A 24,515-nucleotide genomic window follows, 5' to 3' on the forward strand; every position below is an offset into this window, starting at 1 on the left:
TAACTTTAAAATATCGGGACAAAGGCATGGGAAACCAGGAAAAGGAGGCACCATAAAATGAAATGATTTGCTCGGGATTTACACAATGTGCTCAAGTGTTTATGGTCAGACTGTGAGTGGTTTTGTTGCTACTCAGCTGGCAACCTTAGCACTGAACTGCAGCTATAATCTGGGCTAATTTACAATAACCATTAATGAAATCAAATGAATGCTTAAAATTATATATTCAGAGTAGCCCATAATATGCTTCCTCTTAAAGTAAAGTAGGAAAGCAATGGTACAATTAGAACAATAATATATCAAGAACTATGCTGCAATATGGCCATGCCTGAACTGGGGTGGATTGGTGAGCAAAATAACGATGGATTAAACCCAGATATCTGACTAGGGGTGAATGTTTTGCCATTGTGCAACATTCCGTCCATCATATTGTGTGTTTTGCAGTTCAACCTATGTGGTAAGGGTATGCCCAGACGTGGGTCCCGTGCTCACTACGCCACTGGAGTCAAGCTATCCTGGTTGAAGGCAACTGGAATGCCAGAAACCGGTCCTAGGATGCTTGATTCCGGACCGGGGAAGACATGGCTTGGCAGTTCGGTCTGGACTGTTCCCATGAGGCACAGGGTCAAGACTGATTTGCATATGGCCATATCTGAACTGGGGTGGCGTGGTGAGAAAAATAACGATGGATTAAACCCAGATCTCTGACTGGGGGTGAATGTTTTGCCATTGTGCAACATTACGTCCATCATATTGTGTGTTTAGCAATCTGAATTCCAGCATAATGAGTGTCAATATAGTCAGACCCCTGCCATAATATGAAAGCTAACCAAAAGGGATTCCATTAACAGAGCCTCTGCATAATCTGTGCCTGTAAATATTTTAAAAATTGACATATATAGATTCTGATATATATTCAGAGTCTGGAATAATCCAAAAGGACGCATACACCGAGTCGGGCAAGAATCCAACCTTAATATAACCCCTGGCATAATTCAGAGAACCTGATATAGTAAGTATGCTGTCCTAACTTGTCATCTCACTGCACAACACCATTTGGGACCAGTGGATTATTTAAACCGGTTAAGTAGATTTCCGAAGTATCTCATCCTTTGCAGCATAGCATCTGTTTGCGTTTTTCTAGATCAAATGATGTGCATTCTCCAGCCATCTATTGTTTGGTTTAGAATACTGCAACTTTTTTTCTTTGAAGCCATGTTTTCTTATCCGACTTGAGCGTGTGCAGAATGACTCCTACTATCACTCCATGAAACCCATAATACATCAACATGCATGAGTAAGGCAGTGCTACAATTTTTACATTTTATTGCTGCATGTTTTTCTGCTCTCGGGCCAACACTCTGAAAGTTGACGTCTAAGACTGTTAGCTTCTAATTATTCCACTTATGTTCTTGTGCTTTTAATTATAAGCTTTCACTATTTTTTAAGGTGGGAAACTTACCTTCTTAGTTTCCCTTTACTCTCTGGTCCACCGTGGGTGCCTTCCCATTTGAGCAGAGATAGTTTCTTTTGTGTCACTTTAGTTTTGCTCCATAGCCGGCTGCATTTTTTGCTGTTTGCTGTCTAGCTTTTTCTAACTATTTGGTGATTGGACTTGTATTGCAATGAAAAACCCGGGTGCGCCAGAGGCAAGCCCGTCTGCGCTCATCCACGCCTGTACGGCTCCATGGGCCAGGAATGCTGCCCATTTTAACTGTGGGAATAAAGGCTCTCTTGTAACACCTACTCAAGGGCCCAACATTTACAGTGATGCCCTGAGAAACCGCATGGAGCATGTGTGGAGAAGCACAACTTGATAACGGGGGAGGCTGAGTATTGTCAGCACTGTCAACTCAGCCCTATCAATGGTTTGCCCACTGTCCTGGGCACTTTCAGTAGAGCTCTGGGGCCAGGGGAGGAGAGTTAGTCAGGGGCTGGGATCAAGGAAGGGCCCAAGGCTAGCTTTATTCTGGGCGCATTAATTAACGCATGTTCCATGAATAAGCATGCATTTGAAATTGCCTTGACCATTCAAACACTCCACCTCGACTGTCTTTATTACTGAGATGTGGGCTAGTGACGACTTTGGCCCATACTTCGTAGATGCTGTCCCTCCTGGTTACTTTATTCTTAGATGTGACCGTTTAGGTCAGAGAGGAGGTGGCCTGGCCCTAGTGGCACGTGAGATCTTTAGGTGTACCCGTAGTCCTGTGGAGAAAGACCCAGGCATTTCATTGGAGGCAGCCTTTTTTGGGATTAAGGTATCTGATAATTGCACTTTCGCAGGCCTTCTGATATGCCGCCGCCCGGTCCATGATCTAAGTTTGTGGAGACTTGGTGTAAAACCTTGGAACCATTTGTTACCATTGCCCAGTATACTATCTTAGGGGATTTCAATTTACATTTTGATAATAGTCAGGACAATGACTCTACTCTTTCTGGATCTTATGACAAACCTGAGTTACGAGCTGCTGGTTCAATTTCCGACCCATACAGCGGGTCACACCCTAGAAAGTATTTTCACTAACCACAAGAATGTGGTTATTGAGGAAGTTCATCCTCTTAGTTGGGTTGATCACTGGTTGATTGAGTTCAAAGTACTTCTGCCACGCCCCACCATAGCAGGCATATATGCTGCAGGTGCGTGAATAAAATCACAGCTGGAAATTGGGAGGCAGCTCTGGCAACGGTATCTGATGCTAGGAATAGTTCACACCCTTAGACAGCTGAGGGTTTTCAGGAGTGGATTAATGCGGCCTTAGATACTGTTGCTCCTTATAAAAACTGTGTTATTAAAAGAATGAAACCCTCGGCCTCTTGGTTCTCGGCAGAGCTCATGTCCCTTACACAGGAATGCTGAAGACAAGAGCGGAAATGGCGTGCTAACCCTTGTCCCAGTGAAAAAAGAAAGCAGAAAACACTTCTTCAGAAATATAAACGAGCTATCTTCCAGGCCAAATCTTACTTCCTTACAGAAAAAATTCGGGCGACTAACAATTCTTCGAGTATGCTGTTTAAAGTTTTAAAGGAGATATCTGAGCCACTGAGGTTACAGATGCCGAACTCCTCTCAGGAATTCTGCGATAAGGTTGCAGTCTATTTTCAAGATAAGGTCCTTAATATTGTTCGAGACCTCGTCCCCTCTGGAGGGGAGGAACTGGTCTTTGCTGACCTTACTCTGGATTCTAGGAAGAATCTTTTCACTACCTTTCCCAGATCATGGTTCAGTAAATGAGGGAACTACTGTTGGGCTTAAAATCGGGTGCTCCGTTGGACCAATGTACGCCCTCCACTCTTAAATTATCTCCAGAACCAATGGCAATATTCTTGTGCAATGTGTTTAACGACCCGCTCCAATTCGCTCGTTATCCAGCCATTTGGTAGGAAACCATTGTTTCACTGCTTCTTAAAAAAACCTAACACTGACCCCCTGGATCTGAAGAATTTTCACCCAATTTCACTTCTCCCCGCGCAAGCTAAGATCCTGGAGAAATTCATCAGTAAAGAACTGATGAAATATGTTGAGTCCCAGGAGATCTTGGATCTCTCTCAGAACAGTTTACGAGCCAGTCACAGCATTGAGTCTACCCTTATTGTGCTACAGACTGTATCTGTGCGCAGGTAGATCAGGGCGGGCGGCGGTTCTGACAATGCTTGACCTATTGGCAACATTTGACACAGTCTCCCCGGTACGTATGGTTCAGGGCTTGCAGTAAGTGGGAATTTCTGGGAATGCTATACAGCTTCTCCATTCATTTATGTCAAATAGGGTCCATATAGTCGGCTGTGGAGACTTTAGAGCCAAGGCATTTAGTCTTCCCTGTAGGGTCCTCCAGGGCTCCTCTTTGAGACCCACCCTTTTCAATCTTTATGTGACTCCCTTGGCTGGCACGCGATTATATCAGACAAATGGGTGCTGCAGATAATCTGCCAAGGTTACTCCCTTCCCTTTCAGTCCCTCCCCCAGCCATGCCACCTCGATGCTGTGAGAAGTTGGCCTGGTATATAATGCTCACTAATTCTAGTGATCACTTTGTACCATGCCAAGCAACCCTTATGATGATCGGTTGTAAGTCAACCTTATAGACCAGTTATCCTAGTGGTAACGTGGACAAAGCAGTCTTAGGCTAAACTCTGAAAGGCATGTGAAGCCAGCTGTATTACCATACACAACCCCCTTGAATACCAGATGAAAGGACACCACACAGATATATATTGAAAATATATATATATATATTTATTAACTACAAATATCCCCTGAACTATTTATGAGCACAGAAGCACAAGCGTTAAAACAAAACACAGTTTAAAATACACAAAAGTTGCACAATATGGATGAGCCCTAGGGGCCACCTAAACCATATACTAAGAAAGTGGTATAAGAGATACCAATCTAAAAGGAAGTAGGCTTAGGGCCTTGGGAATCGCTGGAGCTGTTCGGGACTAGCAGTGACTAAGTCGGGAAAGGCCCGCGGGACTCGGGTGCAGTGTTTAAAGTGCACGCACTCACCAATGCAAAGTCTATGGTGGTGTAAAAGTTAGAAAGTTAGTTAGTTCGGAACCTTCCGAGTGACCTAGAAAGCTGAAACTTGAGACACAGGCCCTAGAGGTGTGTACCAGTGTAGGAACACCGGCGTTGCTGATTTACCTCACCCGCAGGAAGCGGGTGCATAGGGTCGAAGTAGTGTCGGGTTTCGTCACGCTGGTCGATGGTGCTTGGAGCTGAAGATGCTGCAGGCGGCTCGATGTGAAGAGTTCCGGTGGATCCAAGGGTGGATCTGAAGATGTGAAGACCTGAAAGCAGAGGGGACAATGTTCAAAGTCACTAGCCAGTGACTACCGTGGAACCAGATTGGAACCAGGCGATGTCGGGTGCAAACAGGCGTTGAGGTGTAGCTTCTCTCTGCAGCCACGTGGACACCGGGGGTCGAGGACGTCCAAGAGTCGGTCACGAGCTGTCCCACGCAGGCTTCTCGCTGTTGGCGGTGTCGGCGACTTGATTGAAGGAAACAGGCCTTGGCTAATGCAAGCCACGCAGGAGTCGAAAAAGGCTTGTTACTCGAACCAGCAAGGTCAGAGCGGGTGCTCCTTTTTACAGGAGCTAGGGCAAGTCTGGAGCAACCAGACCCGCAGTGTAGTTCTTCGGTTTCGTCGCCAAGGTGGCCGCTGACCACGTGGCTAGTGGCCGGGATGGCGCGTCGAGTGGCACAATGCAGAAGGGCCCCACGCAGATCGTAAAGATGCTTTTGAGCTGATCTTCGGTGCAAGGGCTGCTCGGTGGTGGGGGTTCTCAGTCCCCAAAGCACAACGTCGAGGATGCCTCTGATGCTGCGCAGTCTGCTCTTCGGGTGTCTTCCAAGATGTCAGTTCCCACGTCTCTCGGTGCCTCCACGGGTCCCTTCTTTGCAGGGACTGTGGATCAGGCTTTGAGAAGTCTAGGAGTCTGGGTCTTGTCAGGCTCTGGGCTCTGGCTCCAGCGGGAGGCGGCGGCAAAGCAGACGTCGATTCGCTGGTTGGTGCCTGTGTTCACAGGGTGGCCACTCCTAGGCCACAAGGGAGATGCTCTTCAGTCTTCTGTGCAGCAGAATGTCGAAGTCCAGTCGTCTTCTTATTTTCAGTTGATTTAGGATGATCTGAGGTGCTCTGGCACTGCTCCCACTCTTATTCCCAACCTGAGGGGTGGATCACCTGCTAGGTCCCTCTTCTGGGTGGGAACAGGAAGGGGGGCGGTTACACCCCCTTTCCTTTGTCCAGCTCCTCGCCAGGCCTGGGTCTGGAAAGTCCCAGGACCGGTTTGGACTGGCTTATGCACGGGGGCACCTTGTGTGCCCCGGGCATGTCTCAATCTATTCTGCCCTGTTTTACCCAATACACAAAATCCTGTCTGGGGTGGTGCTCGCACCTCCCAAGGCAGGAAACCCTTTGTCCAAGCCTCCCTCGCTGGAAGGACTCTCAGCAGCAGGAGGTCAGACTTGTGTCTGTGGTGGCAGCATCCATTTTGTGATGCTGAGGCTCTGGTTAACTTTAACCGGGGTTAAGGCTAGGTACACGTCGTGTCCCTCTAGAAGGGTGGAATGCTATCCCCGTCGACCAAACTGTCGAGGGGATAGTATTCCAAATCGTATGACACCTTACTCGACATGTTTTGATAAAGCCTAACCAAGTTAGCATATAACTGCGAGGATTATAATGCACTTAAGAGTATATGGTATGGCAGTATCCCGGAACAGCTTAGGGAGTGGTTCCCGACCGCTGCAGACAGGCTCAGCTCATGCTAGAGCACCATCTCACATATTTCCAAGCACTCTGCCTCCAGGATTGAAGAGGCCTTCCATAGGAGTGGCTGATAGGAACATATGTGTCCAGTTTAAGGTTAGATATAGGGATACTATATCTAAGTAAGAGCTGATTACACCAACTTACCCCAGCTGAGTGATCAGCCAGTTGTGTCAAATATGGAGGCCAGGCCAGGGGTGGCACAATACATGCTGCAGCCCCTGGTAGGCCTTGAAAGCACCTATGCCCTGGGTACCTAGGGTACACTGTTACAGGGGCCAATAAGGTGAACCAGTTCCAATTGTGTATGCACCTAAGGTACATGGAGTCCATTTTAAGGAGATAGTTGGCCTGGGATCCTGCTATTCAGGACCCCAGGCTGATTGCTCTGTCAAAAACCAGCTAAACACCAGGCAAAAAGTTTGGGGGTAACCATAGTCAGATATCCACCTTCCTACAGATGCCACCACATGTCGGGGGATCATTTGGTTCTTCCCCAACAGGAAGTCACAGCCCTCTTGGCCAAGGGGGCCATCAAGTGCGTTCCTGGGCCAGAAGTAGGGAGTGGTTGTTGTTCTCACTACTTTCTGGTCCCCAAGAAGGACAAAGGGGGTCTGCGTTCTATCTTGGACCTCCGGGACATAAATCGCTTCCTCTGGAAGGAGAAGTTCAAGATGCTAACTCTGGCTCAGGTCTTGGCTGCCCTCGACCCTGGAAACTGGCGTTGGACTTGCAGTACGCATATTTTCACATCCCCGTCCTGTGGGCCCACTGGCGTTACCTGCGGTTCACGATAGGCCAGGAGCATTTTCAGTTTACTGTGCTCCTCTTCGGCCTTACCAGCGCCCCTCGGGTGTTCACAAAAGTGATGGCGGTGGTTGCAGCTCATCTGCGTAGGTCAGGGATATCAGTCTTTCCCTACCTCGACGACTGGTTGTTGAAGGCGGGTTTGCCCCAGGCAGTCGTCACCCACCTTCAGACTATAGCCGACCTCCTGCATTTGCTGGGGTTCTCCATCAACTTGCCGAAGTTGCACCTGAGTCCCTTTCAGAAGCTCCCCTTCATCGGAGCGGTTCTGGATTTGACGCAGTTTCAGGTTTATCCTCCCGAACAGCGAGTCTGGGATATTCAGGCTATGATTCCGATCTTTCGGCCTCTGTCCCAGGTGTCAGTCAGGATGACCCGCCCGCTCCTGGGCCTGATGGCATCCTGCTAGTGCAACATGCCAGGTGGTATATGCGGGCTCTGCAGTGGGACCTGAGGTTCCAGTGGGCACAGCATCAGGGCAACCTACCCGATCTAGTCCAGATCTCGGAGGGCACTACACGACACTTGCAGTGGTGGCTCACAAATCGCGATTGGGTCAATGGCAGATCCCTCTCCCTTCCCCCAACCGTAGCACACAGTAGTGAAGGATGCATCGCTCCTGGGATGGGGAGGCCACTTGGGAGAGGCAGAGATCAGAGGTCTCTGGTCTCCGACGGAGTCCCGGCTCCATATCAACCTTCTGGAGCTGCCGGCGATCAGTCTTGCACTGAAGGCATTCCTTCCCTCTGTTCGGGGAAGTGTAGTGCAGGTGTTCATGGACAACATCACCGCCATGTGCTATTGCAACAAACAGGGCGGGTGGGGTCCTGGACCCTATGTCAGGAGGCTCTGCGCCTCTGGACATGGCTGGAACATCAAGGCATTACCTTGGTGGTTGAACACCTGGCAGGTTCTCTGAACGCCAGGGCGGACAAACTCCGCCACCGGTGCTTGATGGATCACGAATGGCGTCTGAACTCTGACGTGGTGCAAGATCTATTTCTGCAGTGGGGAGAGCCTTGGTTAGATCAATTCGCCACTGAAGGGAACGCCCAATATCATCAGTTCTACGCATTGGAATTTCCAAGGCGGCACTCGCTCGGCGACACTTTTCGTCGCGAGTGGAGTTGCAGTCTGTTGTACTCCTTTCCACCTATACCACTTCTGCCTAGAGTGCTGAAGAAGATCAGGCGCGACTGGGCCCAAGTTATTCTTGTGGCTCCGGACTGGGCTCGAAGAGTATGGTATCCCGAGCTACTCCGTATTAGCATTGATTTCCCCCAATCCGACTGCCTCTATGGGAGGATCTTCTGTCGCAGCAGCAGGGGACGGTCCTTCACCCGAACCTGTCCAGCCTCCACCTCCATGCGTGGAAATTGAGCGGCGACAGTTGACTGCTTTCGACCTTCCTCCTGAAGTCTGTAATGTCATTCTGGCGGCCAGGTGGCCCTCCAATAAAATGGTATACTACTGTAGGTGGAACAAATTGATGGCACGGTGGACAGCAAAGGCTGTGGACTTCCTTTTCGCCCCTACTCTCTTCACAAACCTCTGATACCACTAGTTAGGGGACTGTTGTGGGGCCTTTTCCCCAAAGTAAAGACCTCAGAACCCACAAATGAGTATTGTCCAGGGTCAAGGGCAGATTTTGTATAGAGCGCTGATCGTTGAAAACCTGTACCTCACTTTTGCTCCCACCCCAGGGGTCCAGAAACATGTCTTGTGGTGGTAGGCTGGTGTGTACCAGTCAGAGCCCTCACCAGAGGCTGGTCGTTTTTCAGGGGGCCTCTCAGAGATGCCCTCTGAGTGCATTTATCATTAAATCCCACACTGTCATCAGTGCTGAGAAGTTTGATACCAAACATCCAGTTTTTGGAAAAGCCATCATGGGACTGTGGAGTTCGTAATGACAAACTCCCTGCACCATATACTTTTAATGGCATTACTGCACTTACAATGTCTAAGAATTGATATAGACACTGTAGGCGTACAGGGCTCATGCACCTGTACCCTCACCACTGGTATAGTGCACCTATGCCAGGGCAGTGGGTTGTAGGCATGGCACACAGGGATGTGTGCCGTATCGACTCTTCACTTAGTTCGGCACCAAAACACGCAGCCTGCACTGGCAGTGTGTGTGTAAAGGTACAGGACTTCTAAGGGTCGCACAATAAGCACTGCAGCCCTTAGAGGCCCTCCATGGTCATAGTGCCCTTGGTACCTTTGACAAGGGACTGACCTATGCAAGGTACAGTTTTGGGAAAAACACATGCCCTGGGAACCTGATTGGCAGGGACCCAGGGCTCTTCAAGTCAAAGTGCATCAGTAGTCTGGCAAAAAGTGGGGGGTTACTGCAACAAACCCAGCTTCCTGCACCCAAAAAATGTAGAAGGTCCAAGAAGAGGACTCAAACCAGACTTGATTGTAAAGACAGTAATGCCAGGTGATGGGGTTTAGGTAGACCTGTGTAGCAGCCTGGCAGATATCCACCACCGGAACACCTCTATCCAAAGTAATAGTGGCAGACTTTGCTCTGGTGTAATGAGCCTGAAGGTCTTTAGGAACCACCTTTTTGCCCATGCAAAAGAGCTGTACTGGCAGTTGTATGCTTTGTGGAGGCTACCTCTGGCAATAGGGGAGACCCTGAGAGTTTCCTCCGACCATTCATCATTGCTGGTTAAATTGATGGGCTAGGGAAAGCAAACCCAAAGAGCAGGCAGTAGCATGGCTCTCTGTGAACCATCCAGCGCAAGCTGCTTTTTCTCCAAAAATCCTGAAACCATCCCTTATGGCTTCTCCATAAGGGATGCTTGCATATCCCCAAGCAAATGGGATGGCATACATCCAACCACAACACCTCATCATCACACTGTTCATAATGCAGCCTACATGGTCTATTGTGTTCAGGCTTATTCTCAACACGTTTGGCAGCATCTTGGCTATCTTGAATTGTTGAGCAAAAGCATTCCTAAATTGGTCTGAACAGCCAACCGGATCCAAAAGGGCATATGTAAAGTGTCCAAGCAGGTAGACGATGTAAAGGACCTCCAAGCCAAACTGAAGGATGAGAAGACTTTTTTTTTTTTTTAAATTAGTCCGTGCACTTTGATTCCTTGTCTGGAGGAACAGTGGGTGATGTGTTGGGGTTAACTTTGCTGATGGGAGCCTGAACCACCAAACTCTCAGGAGTCTGCTGCTGGGTCAGAAATACCCAGGGGTGGGCCTCTCAAGTCTTGCCACGAGGGAGCCAAGCACAACTTTGACCAGTTCGTCATCGGTGACTGTGTCAAAACTTTGTTAAAGGGCAGAAAGCGCCCTGAAGTAGAAAGTCCAGCCTTCAGAATTGTATTCAGTAGATTTATTTTAACTAGGCCTGGGCGGAGTCCCACATATTTTGCCATGTTCCGCTATGCAAAACTCTGAACTGACCAAAAAACTCTGTTGCGCTACGCGGAGTTCCGCAAGCACGTGGAGTGAGTAGGGTCATGCCATTCACTCAGAATTTTAGTGCCGGCTGTTTGTCCCATGCTGAGAGATCAGCGCGAATGGCACCATGTGCTACCCAAGAGGGTGCTGCTTCTGTCTGCCGCTCGAGTAGATATTCTATTAGAGTGGCAGCTACCTCAATACGAACAGATGATTTCTCAACTCGAGCTGTTGCGATCATCCGTGTTGAGCAATCTCACTGGGAGGTGGTCTAGCGTTGGACTTTCCTTGCATGAGCGAGGGAAAAACTCTGCATCTCAACTTTTTGCAACTCTGCGTGCTCTGTGGAGTGAGGAAAACTCTGTTAACTCAGCTAACAGAGTTCACCATATAGGCCTAATCGTAACCTCCTACCATATTCTCTATTTTGTATAGTTAAAAATCCAGCACATCTGCTGCTCTGCATACTACTATTGCATAAGAGGAACTCTCCTCAGAGGGTGTAGAAAATACAACTTTGTCTCAGGAGAAGCATCCAGGTCACTGGCAGACTGTAAATCCAATTATAGGCCAGCATTAGTGTAACCTAATCAGCCATGCATTTTGAAAGGCCCTGAATGGCATCTGAATTCAATCTAAACAAGGCACTGAATGGGGAAAACCCTTTTGACTGATCAGGCCCCTAGTGGTGGTGTTGCCCACTGAGAAGCACAAATTGCGTTGGTGAAACTGGGAAAATCTCTTAACAGACCAGCAACCACAATTAATAGTTGCCATAAATGCTGCCCTCACATTTTGGGGGGCTCTGTTACTGAACCTAACAAATGGAATTCACAGGAGTCGCAACAACATATGAGTGCCTTCTATTTAAAAGCAGTATTCCTAGACCTCAAAGCCTTTCAAAAGCAGAATCATGGGAAGTTGGCACTAATTTAGGCTGGCAATATGGCCACAATGTTTTACATTCAGAAGTAAGGGTGAACATGCTCACTACCAGCTTTCTTTACTAATTCAACAGATTTAGTTGGGTATGGGCGTACAAACTTCAAATCCATGTCTAGCAGAACATTTTCCTGGTGTGGACAATTATTTTACCTTGCTCAGCTAAAACAACCATATCCCCCATGAAAAGGAGCTTAAGACACAGGTGTACCAAACATATTCTCGCAAGTAGGGAACCCCATACCAAGTTGTGTGAACTGCACACAAACAGGAGAGCTGACTCTGCACCTCCAGGTGTCTTCACCTTCAGTCTTTTAACACTTTACAATGTATCAATTGGTCATGGTCATTTGCTTATGCTTTTCCTCCTCTCCCATTCATCCTGCATGTAGTAGGGAAGAAGTTACAGGCACCAGTGGCAATAAATGTAGCAAGGGTGGTACACACAACTATTATAAATGTCCGTTCAGCCATATTGGAAAATCACATGGACTACTTGATCCAACACGACCAAATTTGTTACTACAGTCCCTATACTCTCAAACTGGTTATCTAAATGTAAATGTCCAGGTATTTGTAGAGCGCACTGTCACCAAGCGGTTTCCTGGCGCCATTACTCATTCCGCTGTGGAACCCTTCCTGGTTTTCCCTGTGAAGTGTCCACTCCTGGGCACCCCCAGGGTGAAGCCAGGCATTCTAGCGCTGTTGGGGCCGGTGTGGAGGTTAAGCAAGCTATTGCCCAGAGTTGCAGCATGGAGCCCATGATTAGAATAGGCACCGAGGCGAGAATTGTCAGGTCCGAGGAAATTGAGCGCAAGACCCGCCGAGGCGGGAATTGAACCCTGGTCTTGGGCCAGAACTCTGCATCAGGGTCTGCCGCTCTAACCATTGAGCCACACTCCTCCACTCCTAGCTTCTGAAGTCTTCGAGTATGAACATTCTCAAAAAGCTACGATGCTGGGAATTGCTAGGTGAATTGTAAAATGCATCATATGCACCGGCTAAGCTTACTCTGGAAAGTAGGCCACATCCAGTTTAGTTTGGCAGCAAGGTTGCCACCATGGCATTCTTGACCAACATTACTTTACTGGATATATGGAAGGACAGCATGGACTTCTATCCACACTTTCCCAAAATAGTACTGTTTAGATATTCATGCGTGAAGAAGTACCAGTGGGTCTAATTGTGCTAAAATATTGTCCACCACTCCAATTGGAACTTTCTGTGGAGGGCGCTACTTTACAGTCTATACCCAGCTTGTGATCTACAACCACACGTTGCAAATGGAATGCATATATTTACCTACCTGTGTTTGCAGCTTTTAGTTTTAGAGTTTCATATGCACCCACATTAGCTCCCCTCTGACTGAAAAGCTCCTGTGATGGTATTTAAATGATTCTTATATAGCATTAGATGCAACACATACAGAAAACACCTACATATATGTATAAGAGTTTTAGACTTTTGTTAATGTTCTCTCTCTATATTTATTTACAGCGACCAGTGGGGCAAGGAAGTAGTTAGTTTGTTTGAGACCAACCTGGAGACTGCAGGCCTTTTCTACACAGACTCCAATGGCCGAGAAATCCTTGAGCGGAGGTAAGAAGGCGGTCCTGTGCCCTGCTTTCTCAGTACTGCCAGCTTGGGCCTGATTTTACACACTGCTGTGCATTTCACATCTACATTTCCAAAAGATTACTCAGCAGTTGACTTTATAAGGAACTCATTGAACCAATATGTTGATATCAATGATTAATGCTCCTGCTTAAGGCATTGTTTGGTAACCCACAGGTCCAGATACAGCAGCCTCAGGATTTGATCCTTGTGAAGGTGAGAAGTTTGGTAGTAACACATTATTGAACCACCAAGGCACCATTGTTTGTGGTCCGGTCAGTGGGCTGGTAATTTAATAGAAGGTTCAATTTTTTTAATGCTGGGGAATTTTTTGTCCCTTTCATCTGTCTGTCCAAACACAATAGGTATGGGCTTTGGAGACTGCAGCTGATATTAGCACACAAGAGGGGCAACACCGTTTTTTACATGAGACTCTGACTTTGTTGAGCATAGTAATTTAGAAGCTTGAATCTCTTATCACATATATGGTCATCCCAGCTAAGCAAGTTTTGGAGTACACAAAGTGTATGAATTAATTAAAAAACGTAACTATTACATGGTACAAAATAAATCACTTCTTCTGCAGCATTTTGCATATTCTTGTTGCAAAGTAGCGGAGGATATGGAATCATACCAGATACTAAGCAGCCTAATGTTTGTAAAAACTATTGCACAGGGCTTTCTCTCCGAAGAGTTCATTTAGGGGGCCATTGACTGTACTGCCTGGGTGTGAGTGTTTGATTGATTCACATGCTCCGTCCATCACCACCCCCTTTTGTACTGCTTTTGGCCGCCATTAGTGTGGCAGGGTATGCTCAGACGTGAGTCCCTTGCTCACTTTGCCACTGGATTCAAGCAAGCCGGGCTGAAGACGGATGGAATGCCAGAAACCGGTTCTCGGAAGCTTGTTTCCGGTCCAGGGAAGACATGGCTTGGCAGTTCGGGCTGGACTGTTCCCATGAGGCACAGGGTCAGACTGATTTGCATATAGCCATGTCTGAACTGGGGTGGCAGAGTGGGCTAAAGAACGGTGATGTATTAAACCCAGATCTTTTGACTGGGTGTGAGTGTTTGATTGATTCATATGCTCCGTCCATCACCACCCCCTTTTGTACCGCAGGCGGCAGGCTAGGACATTACTTCCAATTGTCCTCTGAGAACTTGTGCGGCATGCTTCAAAGTCTTGGATGTCCTGCTAGGTTTTCTGAGAATTGCCACATTGTCTTATGCTGACCTGCTGTCTCTTTCAGGGTAGATTATCGTGAAACCTGGACTCTGAATCAGACTGAGCCAGTGTCTGGAAACTACTATCCTGTAAACAGCCGTATCTACATCAAGGTAAGAGCTGCATGTTTGCCTCCACCCTTACCCTATTCTCTTTCTTGCTGATGTTGTACACCTTATGCTACTTTTAGAGAAGGAATGACTGTTCGAAGATCAAAGCAATCTTCCCCCTTATACATAGATCATTACATCATCGTACGACCTCTGCAAGATTACCACAAATTAAAAATTCCCTATTTACTTCATAGGTTACTTTGGCATTTTTTATAGCAGCTTTGGCATTAAAATGGTCAGTTTGTTTTAAAAAGCTTTGCTGTGCAGCATTTGATTTCTCACCACATGAATGAGGGGAGACATACGCCCCAGATTCCAAGTGACCCAGCTTATAAAAAAATGTTGTCCATATACACTTCTAGCTCTCCCTCACCTCTGCCTATGCCTAGGTCCTTAACCTTCATCGGTCACTGGTTCCCAAGCCATTTGCAATCACATTTGGGTAAAAGTGCATTAGAGGGTGGGAATGTAATTACTGGGGAAAGGGACAAAGAAGGGTAATCGGAGTAATGAAGATTACTAGTAAGCTTTGGGGAGACACAAGTTGATGATGATTGTGTTTTACCCGGGGAGGGGAGGGGTGTATTTTGTTGTAGGGTTTGTTCTGTATGTGTTGCTGGTGTCTGCAATGGGGTGGGGTGGGGGAGGGAAGGGAGGAATGTAAGTGTTGTATAAGGTTAGGTGTTATAGATGATGCAGTGCCTGTCTAGGAGGATGGTGGGGGTGGGGAGGAGTGTAAGGGAGTGTGCATGCAGATGGGGGGGGATGGAGGGCGCGAAATTATGTGATGGGTGAGACTGTACGTTGGCTCACATGGAATGCGAGGGGACTAAGCTCCTTCGTGAAGCGATACAGAGCCCACACCTATGTCCGGAAGACTGAAGTACACATAGCCCTCCTCCAGGAGACGCACCTGCTGGAGACGGAGGCCCAGAAGGTCCACGAAAAGTGGAGGGGACAGCTTTAATCCTCCTATGCCAGTGGGGTATCCAAATGGGTAGCACTGGGTCTCTGTTTTAGCTGTGTGGGCAGGTTGCGGACGTGACTGGGCGCTGCATACTTCTACTTGGTCTTCTAAATGGCCAGGACTTCTGCATGCTTAACACATCTGTTTTGAAAAACTGACTATGGTAAATTTTTCAGGGCCCTAGAGACAAAATTGGTGCCCTATGTCGGGCTCCCTCTAATTTGGGAAGGCAGCTTTAATTATGTGCTGGATGGTAGACTCGACCGAAACCCTCTCCGGATGAGTATGAAGCCCCGCATGGTGGGTAGCTTATGAGAGACTATGTCTAGATTACAACTGATGGATATCTGGAGGGAGATTCACCCCTCAGTTGCAGAGTACTCCTGGTATACCCCCACCCACAGGGCACATAGCCAACTGGATCACTCTTTAATATCCAGCGATGGTGCCATGAATGTTCAGAGGGTGACTTACCAAGTACGGTTCCTGTTCGGTCATGCCCTACTACGAATGGCGTGCGGTGTTCGGGGACATAGGCCCAGAATCCCTCTATGGCGGTTGCTCTCCGAGGTACTGGAAGGCCAGGAATTTCATTGGAACTCCTCTCACACACAAGGTGCTGAATGGGGAGCGCTTAAGGTGGTGGTCTGTGGCGAAAGTCTCTGCAAAGTATATGGTATAAGGCGAAAAGGAGCATGAATTGCAGGAAGGGGAGGAATCCCTTGTGCGTCTGCCGCAACTGGCGCTTGACCGGGAGGCATATGGAGCCGCTCCGGTGGAGGCACATAGACGAGTGGAGGCAATGTGGGACAGGTTGGACTGTCATGTCCAAAAGGATTTCCACTAGTGTCTCCATAGGGACGCCGCTAAATCAGGCCGCATGTTTGAATGGCTGCTGAAACGGGAATGCCCCCGCTGCTTATCCTAGAGTTTCGCAGCCAAAATGACACAATGATCGCTGGACAGATAGCAATTTATGTGGCATTATATGACCATTTGAGGACGGTATATTCAGCCCTGGTCCTTGCAGATGTCGTCTGGTTGAGGCTCTTCTTGGACGGCATTGCTCTTTCCCGACTTACGGCAGCCCAAGCGAAGTGTCTTGGGGAGGATGCTATGCTGGAAGCCCTCAGGGATATGGCTAGGGGGAGTTCCCGGGCGCTGATGGCCTCCCGTTGATTATTATCAAACTCATTGCACTTCTTTGCTCCCTGCTCTACTAGAAAAGTTACATGAGGCACACTGGACTGGTACACTGCCAAACCCAATACGTGAGGCTCTTGTTATGCTCCCTGAGCCAGGCAGGGATCCCACTGACCCCGGATCGTACAGACCCCTTTCCATTCTCAACAGTGACGCCAAGTTGCTGACTAAAGTGTTGGCTATGCGATTGAGCCGTGTGATTACTCATTTGTTCCCGACAACCAATGCAGCTTTATGCCAGCAAGGTGCATACATATGAACCTAAGACGTCTTTCCCATGTGATGCTTGAGACCCGAAGCATGAAACAGCACATGGTGTTAATAACACTAGACATGGAAAAAGCCATCAACACCATATCGTGGGCATACTTGTGAGAGGGGCTTTGTCGACTGGGCGGGGGATTTCTGACATGGGTGAGACTCTTGTACATACAACCAACTGCAAGGGTGCATAGTCTTTGAGGCGTTCTGCATTGAGAGAGGTACTCGACAGGGCTACCTGCTGTCGCCACTCCTACTTGCTCTTGCTTTGGAGCCCCTCACAGTCTACCTTGGAGCTGGACTACTCTCACACAGGAAAACTGGGTTGGCAACTATTTCTCCTCTTTCGCTAACGCCAGTCTGTCTACCAGAGTAAAGGCGCAGCACTTCTCGTGTGCCATTCGCCCTTCAAAGGCAGTTTCCCCTTTAAAGCTCTCCTTTTAGGCTCACACCTAGTTTGGCCTTCCTGCCAGGGAGAGGTAATACCTCTTCAATGACAGGGCATTTTTGATCCTTTCTGAGAGCCAGTCATACCTCCCCTCAGGAGGACACAAGGCTGTCTTGTGGTCAGACACTGTTAAGTAATTGCAAAACTTGGGCAACTGAATGACCACTTTCTAAAGTTGCCAGTTACTCAAACGTTACATTAAATTCGACTTCATCATGGTTGGGTTTAATGCAATTATTCGTTAGATACCTTGTAAGTACCAACTTTAGTAGTCCCATCCAGAAATTCGCACAACAGAGTGGTCAGCGTATAACCTTACACTCGACTACTAGCCTTTCTCCTGTAAAAGCAATAATTTTGGGGTTTTACTGTAAGAACACGTAAACCACATGTTCCACTTTATAATAGATATATCTATCTATATATATATATATATATATATATATATATATATATATATATACTAGCAGCCATTCCCGACCTTGCCGGGAGCAACAGGCTTCCCCGACCCCCGCCCGCCCTGACATTGTCCAGCAGCCCGGGCCCCCGCCTGCCCCAGCCTGCCCTGACATTGTCCAGCAGCCCGGGCCCCCGCCTGCCCCAGCCCCCGCCTGCCCTGACATGGGTCCCCTTACCTCAGCCGCCGCTCCTCCCGCCTGTCCGCTGCTCGCACCGCCGCTGGCCTGTCCGCTGCTCCTCACGTCACTGCTCCTCCCCCGTGCCATGCCCGCCGCTCCCTTACCTCAGCCGCCGCTCCTCCCGCCTGTCCGCTGCTCGCACCGCCGCTGGCCTGTCCGCTGCTCCTCACGTCACCGCTCCTCCCCCGCGCCATGTCCGCCGCTCCTCGTGGCACTCCTGGACGCTGCTCCTCCCCGCGCTCCTGACGTGAGCACGCACGTGGCGGCCGGCGCTACTTTGGAGGGACTACTTTTATTTTTACTGTAAATTTTTAAAATAACGTTTTTTATTTTTATTTATATAGCCTATAACCATCTACACACCCTGGCGATTCCAACTGTGTATCGGGTGTGTGGATTGGCGCTGTGGTTCCCGAGTTTACCCGCCTCAAAGGCTGAAAGTTCTTCCTTTATTATAGTAGTGTAGTGTGTGTATATATATATATATATATATATATATATATATATATATATATACACACATATGTCTTGGAGCTCGATAGGCCTCCCTTATGAGTGGCTTTTTATATGTATGAATAGGGAAGGCCTGGAGGGGCCTTTACCATTTTTAAAATAATGACAAAGTCCAGTTAACAGTAAGGAAAATGCTCTGACAGTCAGCAGTAGCAGGGTGGGAGACCTATTTTGTTTAGTCATTCTTGTAGTGGCACAATAGTGCTGCATTCCACGAGGGGCACGTTAACTTATAGGGCTTGGGTGCCCCTGGCACCATATGCTAGGTACTTATAAGTAAGCTAACCTATGCCAATTGTGGTTGAACCTATCAGATATGTACCTTTATCAGAGGACTGGAACTAAGGTTTGGTTAGCAGACACTAGGAACAACATGTTATATTCTGGAATCCTTATTCACAATTTAAAATCTTCCTTCTTGGTTACAGTGGCTGGACTATTGAAATTCTGTAACTGTATACCAATGCCATTGCAAGTGCAGCTTTAGGGAACCCAGATGAAGCCTCACTCATGATACCACAAATACACATTCTGGGTGGAAGAGCACACAAAGGAAAGCCAGACCAGTTTACAATGTAGCCTAAATGGAACATTGATACAAGTTCCCTTTAAAAAAAAAAGGAAAAAAAAATATATATATACAATTGTAGCATGTACCCTTGAACCTGGACCAACCCTACTAGGTGCAGAAAGATTGTTTAACAAGAGCTGTATATGGGTTTGACTCTTCGCTGCTCTTGCTGTTAGTAAGAAAACCGATCCTAGCTTGATTTGACTTCAGGTCCAATTAATTCTAAATCTTGACAGGGTACAAGATAGAATTTTGAACAGCCTTTTAACAATCCATTTCATTTTGGATAGTTTAAAAAAATACATGTTGTTCTAACAGGAGGCTCATTTCCTGTTTATCTCTCTCTCTTTTCGAGTATTTGAAGGGCTGCACATAGCCAATCGTCAAGATTTAGAAATGGATTGAAAGTCTGTCATTGTGCAGAACCACTACCAGAGGCGCCAGATCTTTTCTGAAATGTCTTGGTGATGACCTGAGGCCAAAGAGGAGAACCTGAAACTGCAGATGGAAAAGCATCCTGTAGGTGTATAGCAGTTATACATTCCCATGGATTGACCTAGGGAAAATTTGTTTGATGGGTTTCTATCTTGAAGTATATTGTTTCGATATAATAGTTTAATCTCTCCGAATTGATAAGCCTAAATTTACCTGTTAGGTTGTCTGGCTTTTAAAAGATGATTCAATGTAACCTCCTGACTCATGACACTGATATTTTCTTGACATGGTCCTGTTTAATATTGTCTAGACCGTTCCATGGGCTTAGGCTTACTCTTAAACGTCTGTGTATGCTTTTGAATTTTACAAACCTTTTTTAATAACACTTCTAAATGATCCCCCAAAAAGTGAAGAGCCATCAAACAGATGTTTTACCAAAGCTGTTTTGTGCACACTTCGCTTTCCATTCTCTTGGGTAAATCTGTCCTCTTGGTGCTACTGTTCTACTGGGTACAAAGGTGGCTGCCTTCCATTCATCACAAGAAACATCTGATGTTAACTTTGCTTATATCTCCATGTATGCTAAAAGCTCTGAACACTCCTTTCCAGCATTCAATTTTGTAGCTACAGTATAAAAACCTTCATCATTGACTAGGGCACAAACGCAGCATAAATAGCCACCCGGAATTCCAGATTTAAACCAGAAAATGTTTTTCTGAGGGAAAATCCCACTCATTTATCTATAGGATCACTAACGGAAATAGTTTCAGAAACTACCAAAGGTTTTCTGACCAAACTAGCCTACATAGGATCAAAATGACTGAAGGAGGATCCAGACCCCCTCCTTGCCAAGGGATACAGCTGTTTGAAAAACCATGGTAATACAGACTTGTCTGGGTTCTTCAATTCCTGTGACTATTTTATTTCTGTGTTAGCTGGAAATCTTGGAGGAATGGTTACATTCAATTTTTGACATTCCTGCCCTTGCACTAGGCAATTCTTCTTGCATATAAAGAATTTCAGACAAATATCTAAATAGTTCTGCGTATCGGAGCGCTCTATAAATTTGCCTCTGCACTAGTTCAGCCTCGGCTATCTCCTCTGACATATATTCAGGAAATAGAAAAGATGATCTGAAGGAAGGCGATTAAGTTTGCACCAAAGAGACTGAAGAAGGTAAAGATCTAATGGAATCTTTTCCCACCAGAACATCTGTAGTAGAAGAAGATGAGCTTCTCTATAATGCTTGTATCAAAGTTTCAGTCTGAGCTTGGGATAGTACAGGAGAAGTGTCAGGCTTTATTCTTTACCTTGTACATGCCCATGCTCTATTTTACTCTTATTTGCGGTTCTAATGTTTCCATTTAGTTGTTTGCGTTTTGAGGCTACAATATTACAGCCCCTATAAATCCTAGTAACCACCATCCGGCTTACTCCTTTAATATGTTGGAATGAAAGGCTCTTTAGCTGTCCAGCATAATTCTTAATCCAAGCATCCAATGACTGAAAATGCAAGCGGAGCCTACATGCAGGATGCACTGTTCCTAGGAGAATATATTCTCACAAAGTAAACATATAATGGACTGCTAGTAAATCAAAAGATATATACCTAGATATTACCAACATAAATTTTATTTTTCACAGTGATTATTCAGTAATAATCCTGCCTTTTCAACTCATCTTATAGATCATACAATGATAACTTTACATAAATCTATATGATTGATAACAATAGCAAAATACAAATATATGTGTGACTTGATGAGCCACTATAATTCAAGTTCATCCATATGTAGAAATGACATTAAATGTAGTTGCTAGTTGTCGCCCGATGCATTTCGGGAAGCCCTGTTCCCTTCTTCAGGGGCGAGTACCTAGAACAAATATAATACAGAGAAATGTGTGTGTCAAAAAAACTACAGTTGCAAATAAATACACACTGTACACAGAGAGGAAAAAAGAAATCACTTTCAAATTTTGTCATTAGGAAGATATTCAGTCGTTGAAGCATATCAACTGTGTTGAGCTAAAAAATCATAATGCATATCCCATAGAGTAAACACGTAAAAACATTCATCTTATGTTGTTATACTGTCCATCTGATAGTAGAACAGAATGTTAATAATCCAACGTAAATATACATAAGTAGAAAACACTGCTCATTGTTCACGAACAATAACATATAAAAACAACTAAGTATATGTGTGTGGTCTGTGGAAGACTGAAAAAAACCAGGCAGATTCCATGTACAATAGACCAGTATGTATCATAACCTGTAGTGACAGTCACTCAGTCTGAATAACCATCAGTGCGTTTATGCTAAGTTCAATTAATACGTACGAGCAAATAGGAGAGTGATAAACCTACCAATAGAAGGATGGTGAATGATACGCTATCTGGGACTTTCCCTGGTTTGAGTCACGTGAAAACACTGTGGAAACATGAAGTAAATGGACGACTTATAAGCTTGCGGTATTCCATAAAAAAGGGTCATCTAAATATATTAAAAATGAATGGCTATGTTGAGATCGACATGAGCCTAAAAACGTGCGCTAGGCAAGCATTAACAAAATTGAAAAAAATCGGCTTTAGGAAATGACCTAATGGTGCTGGTGCAGGCAAGTCCCCTGCAATGGAAATGCAATAACACTGACCGTGAGCAAATAAACAAATGAAAAGAATACCTGGAGATTTAATGCAGTGGGTTATACTTTGCAACGGACCGTTCTGTGGGATGCGTGGAAAGCACTTCTCATTATACAAAGGGAATCTACAAAAAAATGCAAAGACAGCGCTAGAAACTTTATCTACTGCACTTGTGACTGCTAAGGCTTAAGCAATGAAACGAGCCTTACCGGTTCAGATGTGAACTCGGAAATATCCTCGTGAAGTTTAGGGTCGACTCCTAAAAAAATAACGTAACACTGCTTAGTCATACCGATTCCCGCTGCTGGGGAAAAGGAAAAGTAGAATGCAAGCGCTGCCCTGATTCTTACCGACAAGCTGAGGAACGCGACGACACACGCGACGGTGGAATCCTGATGCGAAAATTAGCGGATGGATACCATACAGAAACTTAAATAGTTCCTAGGCGAACCACGTGTGAAACTGTCAGAACTGCTGGGAAATGGAGTGCTAAAAACTAACGAGGTGTAATAGAAAGACTGCAGCGACGGGGGCTTATACATAGAGAAGCAGCGCAAGATGAAATGACCCTCTTTGAATCTGATCGGTAACCCCAAAATTAGAAAATCAATTAAAGTTTAAATATTTACAGACACAATACAAAACCAAATCTGTAGGACGTCAGTTTACCAAAAACAAACAGTGCTGTGCAACATAAATAATAGCCTCTATCTGGAAAATACTGTGTAATTCATCACAATAAAGAGAGACCACAATCTCAGGATACAAATGTATAATGTCCTGACTTCAATGATGCAAAATGTCCCTCTACATACGTAGTTACATTCTATTTATATGGCGGGTGATAACTGGTTCTATCTGATGGTGAAACTAGATGCACAGATATATAATGAGCATATAACCTGGTAAAAGCATAATGATGTGGTAACTTTGTCATATCGAGATATCTAAAGGAATGCAATAATGAAAACATAAGACAACAAAAATAACACCATAGGTATGGTGCTCATAACTCAAGAAAGCGAACTATACATGAAGCTAACTGAGGACAGTGTATACTATGTGATGAATGTGGGAATTCAATGTGACAATGCATGTGCAACACAAGCTCAAAATGATCAACGGATACTAGGACTCATAGGAAACAACTGTAATCAACCCTGTCATTGAGACCTGTGGGTATCAAGGTGGTGAGATATTCAATCCAGTATATCTCCCTTTGCAGTAATTTGGCGTTGTTGTCTTGGCCTTCTATTTTAGGTACAACTTCAATGATTTGCGCTCTCAGTTGAGCAATATTGTGTTTGAAATCTATCCAATGTGTGGCTACTGAAGTAGTTCTGTTTTTACACCTGAAATTACTTTTGTGCTCAGTAAGCCTTGTCTTGAATTTTCGTGCAGTTTTGCCTATGTATAATTTGCCACATGGGCATTTTAAGCAGTAAACAATATTCATGGTGTTACAATCCCCGGAGTGACGTAACTCAATCTTTTTGCCTGTGGTGGGGTGCGTCATGCTATTACCAATTATGATGTTATTGCAATGTACACAATTATGACAGCGCATTGTGCCTGAATAAGGTAATGTTGCTACTTTGATATTGCATGTCCTCAACTTGTCCATTAGATTCTTGCCTCGAGTATAAGCAAAAATAGGTTTGTCGGCAAAAATATTCCTGAAGTCACTTTCATTTTGTAGCAGTTCCCATCTGCTAAGAATAATTCTCTTAATTTGATTGGACACAGTGGAAAATTTAGACACAAATGTAATTCCTGACTTCTGTACTTTTAGAGGAGGATTGAGTAGTATTTGTCTATCTACCGTTGACAGTCTTTCAATAGTGTGATCAAGCACTTCTGTGGGATACCCTCTACTCTCAAACCTGTTGCGGTGCTTGGGGATTTGTGCGTTAAGTGCATCGTCATCAGTACAAATTCTTTTCAGTCTCAGAAAGTGTGAATAGGGTAAGTTGGTGATAAGACTCTTCGGATGGAAACTGGAAAATAATAGAGTACTGTTACGGTCTGTGGGCTTTGAAAAAATGTCAGTGTGCAACCTCCGTGACTGGTCATCTTTCTTAATCAGTACATCTAAGTAATTGACCTCAATCTCACTCATAGAGTGCGTGAATTGTATTCTCAAGTTCCTGGTGTTAAGTTCAGTGATGAGTCTTTGGAGTTCAATGGTATCTTTACTCCAAATTAAAAAAATGTCATCGATATATCGACAGTATTGGACAAGACCCATTTGCCATTCTTCATTGGTCAAAATGAATTCGTCTTCAAACTTGGACATGAATATATTTGCATAGGCTGGAGCCCCAGAAAATCCCATGCTCGTCCCTGTTAGTTGGCCATAGAAATTGTCTTTCCATCTGAAATAACTGTTATTTAAACAAAAATGCAGTAATTTCAAGATAAATATACTTT

The 24,515-nt window shown here is 45.7% G+C and overlaps 1 protein-coding gene across 1 annotated transcript in view; it reads left to right on the forward strand.

Annotated features, from left to right (window-relative positions):
* MAN2B1 (mannosidase alpha class 2B member 1) overlaps nucleotides 1-24,515 on the forward strand; it is a 278,792-nt gene that overhangs the window by 137,346 nt on the left and 116,931 nt on the right. Inside the window, exons 18-19 of the mRNA XM_086961819.1 lie at nucleotides 12,949-13,050; nucleotides 14,316-14,403. Coding sequence (XP_086817945.1) covers nucleotides 12,949-13,050; nucleotides 14,316-14,403 — 190 coding nt within the window. The remainder of the gene's footprint in view (nucleotides 1-12,948; nucleotides 13,051-14,315; nucleotides 14,404-24,515) is intronic.

This window comes from Lissotriton vulgaris, chromosome 1_1, assembly GCF_964263255.1.
Source record: "Lissotriton vulgaris chromosome 1_1, aLisVul1.2, whole genome shotgun sequence".
NCBI lineage: Eukaryota > Metazoa > Chordata > Amphibia > Caudata > Salamandridae > Lissotriton > Lissotriton vulgaris.